Source organism: Streptopelia decaocto (assembly GCF_964273445.1).
Source record: "Streptopelia decaocto genome assembly, chromosome: 3".
Taxonomy (NCBI): domain Eukaryota; kingdom Metazoa; phylum Chordata; class Aves; order Columbiformes; family Columbidae; genus Streptopelia; species Streptopelia decaocto.
The window spans coordinates 42,271,260-42,287,203 of record NC_138656.1 but is presented as its reverse complement, the minus strand read 5'-3'; the positions used below and the strand labels follow the sequence as shown (position 1 = coordinate 42,287,203).

The window sequence follows — 15,944 nt, the reverse complement described above, 5'->3', positions numbered from 1 at the left end:
TTTAGTTTACCATTTATTATGAGTTAAAAGGCATTCTACTATATTGTTCATTCAAAAAAAAATAAGCGTTTTTCTCTCACTCTGCCAATATGAGGAATGCAGCTCCTAGCTATACCGGATATTCGGTTACAGGGACTGTATAACAATCCAAAAAGTTAAAATTGTTACGTAGAGGGTTAAAAAAAAAAAATGGGGATTTTTTTTTGTTGTTGTTTGCTTATTTTAATGAATAGCCCTTCTACATTTATTACTAGTTTCTGAATGGATTACCTCAAAAGATTAGAAACCAGGTATTGGACTGAGGTGCGTGTGCTCACAAAAATAAACCTGCATCTTTGAAAAGCACTATAAATATGGCGTGATAATAGACCTAAGAAACTTAATTTTCCGTAATTTTCCGTACCTAGAAAAAAAATCAGGTTGAGCTACTTTTGGTAAAGTTGACCTAAGAAAAATAAAGAGGCAAGAAGCAGTAAGTTGAATTTCCCAATAAAACCATTTCAAATTACCCAAGTGAAACCTGATCACCTTGGAAAGATTGACAAGCTAATACCCGTATCTCAGTCCTCTGGCAACAATTACATCATCAATTCTAATATATTAGAGACACATGTTTCTCAAACTCTCCATCTGTGGATGCACAGCAGATCTTGTTTTATAGGCTCCAGCACACCTAAACCTTGAGGTTTAGGAGACAAAGCAAAATTATGGACTACACAAATCTATTTAACCTTTGTGTGCTTGTTCAAACAGCAGAGTTTTGCCAGATATTAGGGTAAAAATCAGAACAGATGTGTTGATTGTTTTACAACTGCAGAATAACAGAAGTTGAACAAAGTTTTTAATGCCACAGCTGAACTGAGAAAGGCAGTAAGAAAAGCATTTACGGACAGAAGACTTTATGCATAAAAAATTCCTAATGAAGGAACCTTATGAAATATAATGTGGACAACATCTAATTACTTACAATGGATACTTTGACTCCTTCCACCAACATTTTGAACATTTCTTTAAGAAAAGGATTTGTTCTGTTAGGCAGTTCTTGCTGGCTTTCCTCTTCAGGAACTTCCAGCTGGGATGCTGAAAGTCTGCTTTGACTTGTGGCTTCTGTTATACCCAGTACATCAAGGCACTCTTCAGTAGATGCTTAAAATTTAAGAGGCACATATTCATCAGTACCATCTCAAGCAAGACAATCCTTGTCCTTTACATGGCATTAAATCAAATATTGCCTTCACTGGTATATTTATTTTTATTATTTTAAATATCAAAAAGTATTCCTTGTTTCATTTCCCTTATGAAACAATCAGCATTTAGAGTTAATCACAGAGCCATTCAACTATTTGTCCTAAATTCTTTCACTTGCTTCTGTGGAATTTGAACTAGCCCCCAAAGTCATCAAGTCTTGCAAATACATGTAGTGATTTCATAGAAACATGCCAGCTGATGCATTTTAAGAGAGCAGATGCTCCTTTTGGCAGAGTTAAATCTTCAGGTAATAATTCAGGCAGTTGACACATGAATGGATTAATGTAGAATTAAAATAACTTGTTCAGTTCAGTCAGACAAACTGTATCCAGATTGTCAGTTACATAATACTGTGAGACAACTCACCAAAAGAATGTTTCACAGTTAAATCCATTAAACTAGCAGCAATGGTATTACTTTCCTCTCAAACACTTCAGCACTCCAAAAGCAAGAATCCATTTTTCATACAGTGCTACCCTGGCTCTGTCAAAAGGGAAATGAACAAAAAGAAATCCTACCTAAATAAATGAGCCTGTTAACAGCTAGAACAGTCAGCCGCTGTAACCTTTGCACAAATTCGGTCTCGGTGGCTTGGATAGGATTTTCTTGGCTCATTCTCCGCTGCATCATCATGTTGAATTCCTCACTTGCCAGTGAACGCATTTTCATCAGCAGGGCATCAGACTGAGCAAGTGAAAACTTTCTGGAGCCTTTAAATAGAGAAGGATTAAAAGCATCCTACTAAAATGGTCCCCATCCCACCCCCCCCCCAAAAAAAAAAAAAAAAAAATCAATCACAACTGCATGCATCCAAAGAGTTCACATCATTTAAGGAAACAAAAAACTTGAAATACATTTATCTTGAAGAGAGCATAAGTGTCATTTGGGTGTTCATCTCCTCCTTTTAAGAGCTTTTCTATTTCAAATTAAATATATAAAATGGAAGAAGTGATACCATGAAATGAGTTAGTCTCAAAATCATATCTACTGTACAGGTTGTATATTTTTGTGTAAAGCAGGTTCTAAAAAAAAAAAAAAGTTATTTATTCCTCTTTTTAAAGGATTAAAAATTAATGATACATCCAAAAATTATTGCATACCAGAAACTAGCTTTATCAGCACAAATAAGGAGTCAGTTATATTAACTGCTTATAAACAAACACATTTTGTACCGTACCCATTGCTGACTGTTTTGATAGACGTAAACTTATAATATTCCTTAAAATTTTACTGAAATGAACTGCTGGGCCTTGACTGTATTTGCCTCTTTCAGAAATAACTTTATCTTTAGCGCCTTACCAGATTTACTAATATATTTACTAATTTAAATATAAATATATTTACTAATATAAAATGTTTTCAGTGATGGAGAGGGGCCTTGAAAGCTGACACTATTGAGAGAAACAGTAAAAAAGAGAATAATAATTGTTTATTTGTTTTAAACAACTCATATGTCAGGTTTTAGAATTATATTTTCTATAAAGTCTTCAATGCAATTTCATTTATGAGAGACATAAAATCAATTTCCAGCCAAAAGACTCCTAAACCTTTACAGAATGATTCACAAGCTGTCACACACGGAAGTATTACAGCTAAAGCTAGAACTGCACAAACATTTTACAAGCACAACCACAGTGGAATCTAGGAATCTCATAACTATTAATTTGGAGTACCAGGTATGTTTTCTAGTAATCAGAATGATTACTACATAAAAATTGTGCAAAATTGTGCAAAAATGCAATCCCCACATCATAGCTGTGTTAAAGTTACAGGCACTAACTTCATTATTTTATTTCCTTACTGTTGTCAAGTTACCTATTAAAACCACTATGGATCAAAAATATCTTTACTAAGCAACTTGTGAACTCAAGAGAATCTCAAAAGAAGGTAATATCTGGCTTTAGACACTGCAGTGAGAATAAGGTGACCAAGATTTCATTTTCATACTCCACTGCCTCCTCCTAATAAAAAAAACCCACAAGTTCAAAATGGATATACGCTACATTATTCTAAAACATATGTATCTATTCATAAAGCCAATTCACAGAAAAAGCAAAGCAACAGGACTCATTTGTTGTATCACTGAAATTAGCTTGAAAGCAATACATACAGGAGAAAGAATACTGCACTTTGGCTACTCACCAGCAATGCCTTTACGCTTTTGAAACATTGCGCGATGCGGTGCTGATGGCAGTGGGGCTGAACCAGCCTGCTCCTGAGCATCTTGGTTTGCTGTAGTTTTTATCAATTCAATAGCTGCTTGAAGAACTCTCAGCTGTAGGACAACTGCCATATCTACAAAGAGAGGCATACAAAGGACATACGACATTCTTCACAAGTCTTCAAGAATTTTTACCAGATATTTGTAAAAGAACATAAAATGTGTCAGAGCTGTAAAATTCTCGATTCCACAGAAGTCGCATAAAGTCACCTCATTATTCCATAGATATAGACAGTACACAAGTGAGTTCTCATGGAAAAGCCATGGAATTTGATTATTCTGAATTAAGCTAAACAAAACTGTATAGAACATTTCCATTTAAACACCCTTAATGAATTTTTACAATCACTATTTGTTCAGATTAACACTACACAACTCTTGACCACAACGCAGGCTCCTAAGGAAAACTATTACTTTGAAACCACCTAAAAGACAAAGAAGATCCATCACCAGAAAATTCCCCCATCTCCCTCAGCAGGAATATTAATTTAAAAACAAACAAACAAACAAAAATTCAATGGGGAAGGAATTTACTTCTCCAATCCCATGAGCCCAAAAATAAGCAGATAACTTACTTTGCATCCTTGCATTTTTACTATTTTGAAGATGACCCAGCAGCACAATGAGGTCTTCAATAACACGAAAATATTGAGAACCTGAGGAGCTGCAGGCATGAATGGCAACTGCTACCAGCAGCTGTTGGATATCGCATGCAAGTAACTTGTAGTCATTCAAGGGAATGCTGCAAACAAAGCTGTAGTTACCAGAAATGTGACAATTCTAGTGCACTGTAACCCATATCAAGACCCCCCCCACTACTACTCCCCTCACTACTTCTGCCAACCATACCTATTATTATATTGTACTCCATATAGAAATGTTACTGCTGAATGCTAGAAAACTGTAATAAAGAACACCTCTTTACTATTAACTTTTGCAGATTGGATGCCTGAAAATCTTTGAGACATTCTAACATTAAAATTGTAACCAAGTTTTACTGCAAAAGCAACAATGTATTATGAGATTTCTAAGTTACAGATCACATCTGAAATCCTGTATGTCTCAAAAAAAAAAATCTGGATAGGATCATTTTATAACCACGCTGAACTGAAACCATACTGGGGTAAAAAGGAAATCTGTATTTCTTCAGGATACCAACTAATGAAATGAATTAACAAAAATCCCACTTCTCCTTCCTGCACTGCATAACCTCTCAAAGTACAGAATGCTTGTAATTAATGAAGTCATTTAAGTTACTCAAAATCTCAAATATTAAATCACAGGCAGCACAGGAGAGACTTTTCCTGCAGTTTTACATTGGCTATAGATACAGTAGAATGCTACCATCTCCCAGGCCTTTATCTTACTGTTCGGCTGAGTTTTATCAGGAAAAGCATCCAAAGTGTACACAATGTGACAAACTTGCATTTTAAAATTTTGTTTCACATGAAAATTTATGGTACAGAAATAACATTTTATATCCAGTGTTTTCTATTGTTTGAACTGAATATCTAAAACATTAACTTACACCCAAAGGTAAAATTAAAGCTGAAAACCTCAAAACAGTGCTACTTTATACATGTTCTCGTATCATTTTAGCAAGTATTAAGAATGCCATACATTATCTTTTGCTACAATTAAGGTTGTGCCTGGGCTTTTTTTATAGCAACTGGTACTATACTCACTTTGCTTCCAGTCCATTGAGAGTAGCCAGTGTATTACACAACACGTAGAGCAAACCATTATCAAGCAGCAGGTCTGCAACTTTTGAGCAGGAACTTATGATTTGCAGCAGGAGACAGAAGCAGTTATGCAGCAGAACATTATCATACAAAGAGTTCTCTATAAGACCCAGAACAGGAATGACACACCATTTTTGAAAGAGTCCAACATTCTTGACATCTTCCAGATCAAATCTATAAAAGTAAATATAAATGAGTGACATCCTTAAAATAGCAACCTGGCCCATGCAATTGGAATACCAGCCTATGCCAGTATTTTGACGAAGATGTAAATGGCAATTTCCTAAATTTAATTGCAGCAATGATGCCCATCTACTAAAGGAAGAGCAAAATAAACACTTGAAAGAGCCATAAGGAAACGAAGCATCTAAAATATGTATCTGAAGCTTCAGTTAACTACCAACTGCCTACAATATAGATTTCATGAAAACAGAGTGGTTTTTTTAATCAGTGTAGAAAAATATGACTCATCTTTCCAGTAATAAGTATTGCAACTGGGACAGACATTATCAAGAAAGCAGATACCGCTTGGCATTGGTATAATATTACACCGACTGACAGCAGGTTTGATGTTCTATATCCATTACTGCTGACATTTAATAAGGTTTTACAACATCTCTCTTCTTGCAATTGTAGAATTTAGAACAGTGCTTCACACCTTGTATTACATGTGCATTAATAAATTGGCTTATTATTTTAAGGTTGTCAGCCTATCACACAACTATTATATACAATCTTAAAAGAATCCAAGCTGTAAGAATTACCTTTCCAGCCCCATTATAAGTCCTGATGAAATAACAGTTCTCTGCTTTGGGGCTAGTTAAGCAGTCAGGTTTAAGTCTTGGAATAAAATAGAAATATTTTGGGGGGGAGGCTGAAGAACAGGCCAACAGGCAGAAGTAATTCAGATACAAATCTTGCAGAGGCAGCAACTGAGAAGGAGCTTTTTTGCAAAATTTTTGCACTGCTGACAATACTTAGATGCATCTTCTCCCTGTACATTCAGTAGTCATACCAATATATTCTAAAAAATATAATTTGCTTAGATAATTGTCTTCTTAAAGATAATCACCTTTCGTGTCAATATGAGGTGGCTCTGTGCTTCACAGAAACAGTGTATCTGTGGGACTTTTCCTAAAGGAAACCTGGATTTAAACTCAGAGCCAAGCCAAGGAAGCAGCCGTGGCATCAAGCTTTTTCCTTAACCACCTACCAAAATCCAACAGTAGAAATCTAGTGACTACTACTTAAAGCTTCTAAGGATATAAATCAGAGTTTCACGTAGGATCAGAAAGAATAGGAAATGTTAAACTGACGACAGGACGTTCAAAGTGCAAAGGCCTCGGAGGCCCTCAGAAGGGCTGAGGGTTCAGAAGATCCCAGCTGATAGTGCCCATCAGATGAAGTTGCTTACAAACAGCTTAAGGGCCATACAATAGTCATAAGAAGATTAATATATTAAAATATTAAAGCAACAAGCAACGCATTTCAAAACAGTTTCAAAAGAATTTTTTTATGGTTGATGACTACTTGGAACAGAACAGTAATTAGAAAGCTATCACAATCCTTTCCTCCAGCAAAGTGCGCTGCTTGTAGTGCAAATATTAAGTTACAGAGCACAAAGCAACGCATTACTTACTCTTCATCCAAGCTAACAGAGCGGCCAAAGAGCATTTCCAAAAAGCACTCTACAACTTCCTGAGTGCCCTGGTGGAGGTACAGCTGGTTGGCTAGCAAGGAGAAGCCACGATTCTTTAAGAATTTCTCCTTCTGCTCCCTCCTTGCTCTGTTGAAATACGCATCCAACAACTAAAAATAAACACATAATTATGATGTAAGACAAACATTCAATATAGTTCCCTTGAAAGTTAAGTACGCATCTAATTGGAACAGTTTGAAATAAAAATTTTTTAAATTCCAGATTAAAAACATCAGTTGCATTACCATAACTGCAGCCCGCACTGCCCTTGTTACTACTGACAGCTGACTTTATCCTTTTAATCTGAAGACTTTTAGGGTTCTAGTCAAGTTTCAGAGAGATGAAATCACATGCAACGGTTACACAATGCATATAGAAGTGCATTCCAACTTTTTATACTTGATAAATCCTGCACTTTGGTGCGTATGCAAGTACGTGCATGACTTTTTGGATCTTTTTTTTGTTAAGGCATATAATCTTATTCTTCAAATTAAAAAATAAATCTACTTGAAGTTTTTAATCTACATAATGTTATCATCCAGGAATATTGTCCTTGTCAATAATGCAAAAATCTCTGAAAACGTTTTGAGGCCTCAAGTCCATGTTCAGATCACAAATGTGTGGATGGCTCCCCAGAATAACTGAAAGTCAACTGTGCCAGAAGTTAAAACTTTGCTTGCACATTCAATTAACATAGTGCATCTCCATTTCATATTGAAACCAACTTTTTCTGCATTGTTGTTTCCATTCACATCAGTAAAGCCGTCATACACTCCTAAGCCCTCTGGCTTAGATCACAGACTGAAAGATTTTATGCTTGTGTTGTTTGCCTCCCCCCCCCCCCTTTTTTTTTTAAATCTGTGGTGGTGGAAATATCTTAAAATTCCAAAGTCAACTTCAAAAACTAGAAAAAAAGAAAGCAAAATATTAACAAAGCTTCATGTTTCCAACATGTTAGCTAAGCTAGTTCACAACTTTTTAGCTGAACACATTTTATATAGGCCTACTTTAATGACGCCTTGCTGTATGAGAGGAGATGGGTGGTTCACAAGTACTATAAGATAATCAGGCTGTATAAGTTTGTCCATCACATCTTCTAGCATGACATCTGGTAGAATTAGGAGAACTCCACGCAAGAGGTCATATAATCCACAACAGATAAGCACAAGATAGTCTTCTGTACATCTGAAAACAGAGGAATATGTTTTACCACAGTTTATTGTCTACAGCAGGAAACATTAAAAATGCGTAATTGCTAGCTGCTCGGGCAAGCAGGAGGAGGAAATACGGCAAACATTTCTCCAATACTGCTATTATCAGTCATCATTAACACTTATTTTTGGATGGCAGACAGCAAAAAGGATAATCTGATCAGACCTACTGCTTGAGATGTTTTGGTGAGCTAGCATAACAAGTTTCTACTATTACCATACATGGCAAAATGTTTGATTTTTCAAGTTTGCTATGTAAATAATGCAATTCTATAGATTAAAAGCTTCATGAATTGGTTTATGACAGCCATTGAAAGCATTTGCTTAATTTTCAGGTTTCCGATTTTTGTAAAATAGTAATCAAGACCAATAACTGAAATTAAAGCACATATACTGAGCTACTATTGATTATTTCATATTTTGTTTCTCTGCCTACCTATCATCAGGGCTTTCAGATGGTTTTGGGGTATCCTTATTAGCTGAAGAAAAAGCAAGACTCTCCCAGTCTTCAGGAACTACATTCTTGTCTGCAAAGCTTGGCCAGCGAGCAATAGCTGATGATCCTCCATGAACAGAAAATGCTAAGCCCAACCCTGCAAAATTAGTCTGACTCTTCTGAAATGAAGGCAGGCCTTTCAGATTGTCCGGTCGATGTAATGACGGCTCAGCTGCAGCTCCACCACTGTCAAGACATTTTAGGTCTGCATCCACTTCTTTACTCTCAAATGTATTTTCAGATAACTCTTCTTTTACAATATCTTCAAATGTTTCAGCAGATGCTAGCTCTGAGTCACAAACTGTTTTTGCAGACTCACAACTGCTAAGAAAGAGTTCTTCTTGTACTCTCCTTATGGTTTCAGAACTTCCAACAAAACCAATTTTATCCTGGAGATCAATGTAGTCACGCTTGCCAATTATCTGCAGGTCATCAATGCTCCTTCCCATTCTTTCAGTTAGTCTTTTTTGCTGAACTTGAGGTGAGGAAGTAGGAGATGCTGGTAAGCTTTTGCAAAGCCTTTTAGGTGCCTGAGAGCTTATCTTCTGCTGTACACTAGCCTTGGAAGCATTTCCTAGAGAAATAAGGATACCTTTAGTATTCCTTTTGCACCAGAAATAAGCTTTTCCCTCAGTGTCACACTCCATATACATTTAACACAGTGATGGCCCAAGCTAACTTTATGTGGCAAAACTGCTTCAACACCTAGCATAGCTTAGATTTAGCCTAACAAGTAGAGATAGTGAACTACTATGAAACCATACATAAGTTACAAATGAATCCGAAAGATATATAAAAAGTAAAATACTTTTTGTGTATATACTAGAATTTCTGGATTTACATTATGATCCTCTCAAATAACCCTCAGCAGGATTTTGTACAGAATCCCAGAGGGTGGAAGGCACCTCTGCAGATTGTCTAGTCCAACCTCCTTGCTCAAAGCAGGGTCAAATAGAGCCAGTTACTCTGTTTGCAGCTCTTGTGTAAGAGGTGCAACCTACCAACATGTTTCAGTGGATATCGAAACACTATTCACCCACCCTTCTGCACTAAGGCTTTACATGTACTTCGGATTTATAACAAATTACTGCATATTTTATTTAACATGACTTCCTTTTAAGCACACATTTTGACCTGAAAAAGTCAAACTTTCAGAGCACATTACAGATGTCTTTCATAAAACGTAGTTTTAAGAGAGAAAGTAGTCTGTATACCAGCCTGGTAGAGGAAGCTTTCTGTTAGTCTAGGAAAAGGAGACTTTGTTCATTCAGAAGTATTTTGAAAGATATGTACTGGCAAGTACTAATGCAATGATAATTCATCAGGAATATATTTTTTAATCAAGTGGGATATATAAACAAATATATAAAGCCAAATATAAATAAATAACAAAAATAAATGTATAAAACAAATATATAAATATATATACATACACACATACATGTGCAAACATAGCCAGACAAAGCTGGCCTTCATTCAACAGGAAGGATCTATGTAGTTGCAAAAATCTTACAGCCAAGCTGGTACACACACAAGCAGGTAATGCAACCAACTATAAAACCACTTGCAAGTAGCAAGTTACCCAACAAATGTCATTTCAGATATTTTGCCTAAACTTAGAAATTCAAATTCAGAATCAACACTTAAACACCTACTTTCAAAAATTTTATGTTGAGAAGTTCTCCAGCATACATAAATAATCTTTATTCAATTTTAATTTATATAACCAAGGTATCTAAGTTGTTCTTTAGAAGATATACTTTCCCATTCTCTATCACATAGGAACAAGTAAATATACCTGCAGCATAACTAAATACCAATACTTTAATACTATTATATGTTTAGTCAAGATGTTAACAATTATGCACAAACAAAGAAAATTATCAGCTTAATGCTTTTTGCACAGATCGGATAGCTGCTTATGCCTCACTATTTCAACTATTGTCTGGTTATGGCATTCTCAGACATCTCTAGCAGGTCTGTTTGACAAATGAAATTGTTCAGCTATCTGGTCCACTTGACTGCCTGAGTCAATGTGGCAGTTTGTCTCAACCTGAGAATGAAGTAGTTTAGGTAGCATATTCAATTCCATCCTCCTTACTCTGCTGTTCAGGCATCAAGCTCCAAGGAGCAAGGAGAGCTTTGTAAGAAGTATCTGTGGGAAGGTAACACTATAAAGCACTCTAGTCATCTGCCAAAGGACTTAATGTGTCTTAATGTCCTTGGGTTTTTCCAGCATTGTTTTTACCTTCCAGTGGTGAAGCTGTAAATCCAGTTGGAGTTGTAATCACAAATGCAGAACTCTCTACTGATTTCGCACCACTGCTGGAATTTCTCAGGTACACAAGTGATTCAACTTTCTCCTGAAAAATTTTGCCATCTAGAAAGAAGAGATAAGGGCAAGAGTTACATAAAAGCCTTTTAAATTTGCGTTCTTGATATATTTAGACTCATAGTAGCCCAGTTACATTGGAAGCTGATCACTGGGGGGTGATTAGAAATGCTCAACTCATGAGCAGCTGAGAAAAAGCATTTGAGAAACATTTTTTGTTTTAGTGATGTCTTAAAAATTTACTTCAGAACACTGAAAACATTATGCTGTTCTAAAGTAATTATATTTACAGATAGCCCTTGCAGACATATCACCAGTAACAGCTTTGACTTTTTGCCATGTCAAAACCAGGTGACTGTTCTCAAGCAGGCTCATCTAATAAGGCTCAAAGTATCAAAAAGTGCATTCTACTTTTTCTCAGAATTTTACATCAATTAGTATTAGAGGACAGATAAAGACAAAACCAACTGCACTGCCTTTGAAACTGATTACTAAAACTGAAGATACACAGGCATCTGCAAAAGGAGAAAACATCTGAAACTTGGATGATGCTTTCCATGCTTACGTAAGTTACAGAAACAAGAAAGAAATGGAGACAAGACCATATACACATTTCTGAAGAAGCTTCATTTACAAGTAAATTAGACGTTTTTCTCTAAGTTTTGCCCACAGGCAAATGTGTTCATACAGGCAGCTAACATTAAGCATTTCATTTAGCAGCATCAAAATTTCAAGAAATTTAAAGACGTAACCACCAGCAGGGTTATCTATGGCTGTAGACAGAAGAAAGTTCTCCAGGTAAGCCAAGCAAAGTCTAACTATAATATCCCTCAATACTGTAAATGACTTCTATTTTACTAAATCTCAATAGTTCAATATTTTTATATACGGTTATTACAATATAGCAATAAAATAATATCTTCATAGAATTGTAACTTGGAGTGAAAGAGGTTTTTTTATGTATTAATTTATGACTATTTTTCTCTTATTGTTTATTTCTAGTTAAATGTTGCATATCTACCTATGTGCAGGGAAAAGTAGAAGTTGGTAGGATTGTGACAAACATATGTATTAGTGGGAGGGTGAACTGCTAAGAGGAAATTGAAGACCACTTTCAGCAATTCCAGGTCTGGGGGAGATCCAAGTACTTCTTCAATTATTTTCACAAATGACCTACAAACTTCCCGGGGCAGTGATGCAAGGTGCCCTTCTTTGTGCTCCTGGAAAGGAAGAGCAGCACAACTGTAAGTTATTTGTATTTTTAGTTTAACAGAAGTTATCTTTTTTAAAAAAAATAAAATTGTTATGCTCTAGTAGAGGAGCAGACAAGAAAAAAAGCTTAATAAAGCTGTTTTTCTTTAATTTGAGAGGAGTTACTGTACCTACTTAATGTTACCGAAATCCAGCACACTCAAAATTCAGGCACAAACAAAACATAGTGGACATTATGCAAGTTTATTTTTGGAAAATGAACTACATGTTCATACTAGACTACTCTGACTTGAAATGCTGGAGCCTTCAGACATGAATCACCATTGAGAGTGTAGTTTACTGCTATTGTGCTACATATTTGTAGATAGATTAAAATAATTTGCGATACTAACATTTTAAACGTATTAAGAACTTTCTGAACAGTGCCACACTGGGTCCTCTGTATTTCTATTTAAATGGCCATTTTAGTAAACATACACATTTGAGATTCCATTGATAACTAATTTCTGCTTGATCAAGCATTCTATATAGCTGGACAATGGCTATTTGAAAAAAAAAAAACCAAAACAAAACTATTAACTGAACAATGATTTTAGAACAGGACTTCAAGAAACTTGTGGGAAACCTCATTAATGTCAGCATGGTGATTAACTTGTTCTTAACTTCCACCTCTTTCTTTTGTACCCAAGCACCTTGAGACTGCTGTATGAAAACCAAGTGAATTTAAGTGAGGTTTTCAAAGAGAATGGTTTATATAGTTTTATTTTCCATTCCATCATTCCCCAAAAATTGCCAACTAATTGTTGGCCTATTTGTATAGCTTTTCTAACTAAGAATTTATTTTTTTTTCCAATAGGCACACATATAAGCATTCATACTCATGCGCAAAATACAGGGAAAATACTATGCAATATTCTGTATCTAGGCATTTGCATTAATACACAACTTTAAAAGTTAACTATACCACTAACAAGTTCCCAAAGTAGGGAATACAACATACAAATGAAGAAATAAAAAATGTAGAGCAATGCAAATAATTAAGAGACACAATTAAAAAAAAAATCATTAAAAGATGGAAAAACAATAAATGCATGTCTGTGCTACAGAATCTCAGAATAAAAACTCAGAAAACACAGTGTAGAAAAAAGATTACATATTTTCATGAGCATATGTACTATGAGCAGGAAACCATTTTAAAATCATATTCCTAAGAAGTGTCTATCAAAGGAAACACTTCCCTAAAGGTCTTTTTAGAACAGCTGTCTCCATGTCTCAGAGGAGGCTACGACTGGATTGACATTTTGAGAGGAGTGCTCAGACTGAGCACTACAGGCTGGTTGCCCTGCTAACCCTGGGGAGATACAAAACAGTTTCTGCTCCTTGCACAGTATCTGTGTTTTTCAGTAATGAAGACTTGAACTAGTAAGAGACATCTCAGATCCTTATAGAAGCGTCACAGTTTATTCCAGCTCCTACTTATATGGATTGTGCAAGCAACCTAGTTCCCAGGTTTTCAAATGGTACTAGACAGTTAAAATCTCTTGCCCCTTCTGTCCAGCAGTAAGTAAGAGCACCCAGTAGGGAACTGCATCAGCTTACAGCAGCAAAGCCTGTTGAAGAAGACAAAAGGGGTCTGGAAGTGTAGAGGATGTATTTTTTTTCTCCAGCAGTTAGTCTCTTCCCTCCCCCTCCAAGTAAAAGTGGGTATTTGCCAAAGCACAGAGTAGGATTTCAGAGCAGAAGTACCTGCAGAACCTGACAAGTTAACAGGAAGTGATGCACCACTTGAGCTTTCAACAGCTGTTTAATGTTAAACATCTGCTGGTGATGGTTCGCTCTGATAAGGATTTCAAGAGCTGCTAACAGAGTTTCCCAAACACCTTGCTGAAAAACAAAACAGGAACACAGCTTCAGAAATGTCTTTGAGTCTATACTGAGAATTAAAAAAAACCCTACCACACCAAAACCAGCAACAACAACAAAAACAAACAACAAAAAGTAATGAACATAACCAAATCAAGTTAGTTTTATGCCTCAGAAGAAGATTAAATGACTGCAGATGGTCATGTCAGAACTAGAAACTATCGGAGAAGTTCAGTTTTAATCATTTTAATGACTAAGCTACAAAAAGAAAAACAAAACAACCAACCAAACACGCAACCAACCAAACACGCAACCAACCAAACACGCAACCAACCAAACACGCAACCAACCAAACACGCAACCAACCAAACACGCAACCAACCAAACACGCAACCAACCAAACACGCAACCAACCAAACACGCAACCAACCAAACACGCAACCAACCAAACACGCAACCAACCAAAAAAAACTAGTTTTGTATATTCTTTGTTATAATGACAATGGGTGGTTATTTTCCACAGTTTAACTCCATAGAATCAGGTGGTCTTCCTTAGCCTTAACAAGCTTCCCTAAAAAAATTAATCCATTCAACTAACATGTAATTTCAATACATTTACAAAACTTAATACACTAAGGCTACCTGCATCATTGATAATGGGAACTTGATGCTACTACCAGATATTCAAAGAAAAATGAAGCCATAGTAGTTATTGACATCTAACTGGAGAAATTAATTTCAGGCCTCATAATACATTTATCACTTTTTAACATTTACTTTCAGACTTAAAATATTTCCAAAATGAAGTAATTACCTTTGCTTTAGACCATATCTTCCAGTCAAGCAGCAGCTTTTCTAACAATTGAACATCTTGGATAACTGCATTAGAATCTGTGTTAAGCATGAACTGCCCATTTTCATTTATATAGAGAATCTCATCACTGCAGCATCCTTCAAGAAGAGTCTTAAAGGAGGAGAAAAATTTTTTGAATGTCATAAGCACAAAGGAGTACAGTTTTCCTATCCAATTTATATTAAAAAAAGATATCTTTAGAGACAAACTCTTGATAGGGAAGGCATATATCTACCTGATCAAGTCTGAAAATAGTTACTGAGTTTAGTAACCCCACTGGAGGCATTTTAAAGGCTTCACTCTTATAACACCAGTACAAAAGTTTCTTTAAAAGATTTTTCAAGTGCACTCAAATATTTTTATTAATTGCTTACAAGTTTAAACTTGCTCTCAGAGAAACAAGATTTCTTTTTTTCCTCCCTCATCTCAGGGTCTTTCATCACTTCCTTTTTCTCCCCTTATTTATCAGGAGTTTCTAGTTCAAGGCAAAACACTCCTAGACCAAACTTGCTCCAAATCAGTTCTGCCTTTGTAAAGATAAATGTAGAATTAAAATCACAGAGAAGTTTCTAAATTTGTGCTAACATTGAACAACATATCAGGTTTAAAGAGCACTCTACCTTCAGCATACAAAATCCAACAATGCATTTTGGTTTGATCAACACTCGATGAATCATAGAATAACCATTACAGTTGTCCATCTCCTGTATTCTCTGTTGATTGTATTTTGTTAAGGACAGTATAAGTTGTAGTGCCAAAGCTTGAGTGTCTTCACAGCTGTTAATCTCTACAACCTGCAGAAAAGGCAAATTATAACAGTTTAAATGAGAAACATTTAGGAAAAGGCCTTCAAAATGCTTTGCTGCAGTCTTAAATTTCTTAAATATTAACTTCTAGATGAAATGTCTTAAAGATTCTGAGATTCGGTATGTACCCTTCATTTTTGCCTATGTGTGTACATTCAGATTTGTTATCTGAGGTGACAATTCCTACTGTGGTAAATGATGACCTGCTAAGAAAATAAGAAGTCCCATTACAAGAATCCCTTTTTAAGACAAAAATCAGTT

The 15,944-nt window shown here is 35.6% G+C and overlaps 1 protein-coding gene across 6 annotated transcripts in view; it reads right to left on the bottom strand.

Moving 5' to 3' along the window:
- LYST (lysosomal trafficking regulator) overlaps positions 1-15,944 on the bottom strand; it is an 88,632-nt gene that overhangs the window by 25,416 nt on the left and 47,272 nt on the right. For all 6 annotated transcript variants that reach the window (XM_082048279.1, XM_082048278.1, XM_082048281.1 and 3 more), the window contains exons 18-30: positions 15,498-15,671; positions 14,839-14,988; positions 13,908-14,045; positions 11,971-12,169; positions 10,866-10,997; positions 8,558-9,191; positions 7,918-8,095; positions 6,851-7,020; positions 5,155-5,385; positions 4,045-4,211; positions 3,391-3,543; positions 1,767-1,958; positions 968-1,146 (exon numbers count right to left, since the gene is read on the bottom strand). In XM_082048279.1, the coding sequence (XP_081904405.1) occupies positions 968-1,146; positions 1,767-1,958; positions 3,391-3,543; positions 4,045-4,211; positions 5,155-5,385; positions 6,851-7,020; positions 7,918-8,095; positions 8,558-9,191; positions 10,866-10,997; positions 11,971-12,169; positions 13,908-14,045; positions 14,839-14,988; positions 15,498-15,671 (2,697 nt within the window). The remainder of the gene's footprint in view (positions 1-967; positions 1,147-1,766; positions 1,959-3,390; positions 3,544-4,044; positions 4,212-5,154; positions 5,386-6,850; positions 7,021-7,917; positions 8,096-8,557; positions 9,192-10,865; positions 10,998-11,970; positions 12,170-13,907; positions 14,046-14,838; positions 14,989-15,497; positions 15,672-15,944) is intronic.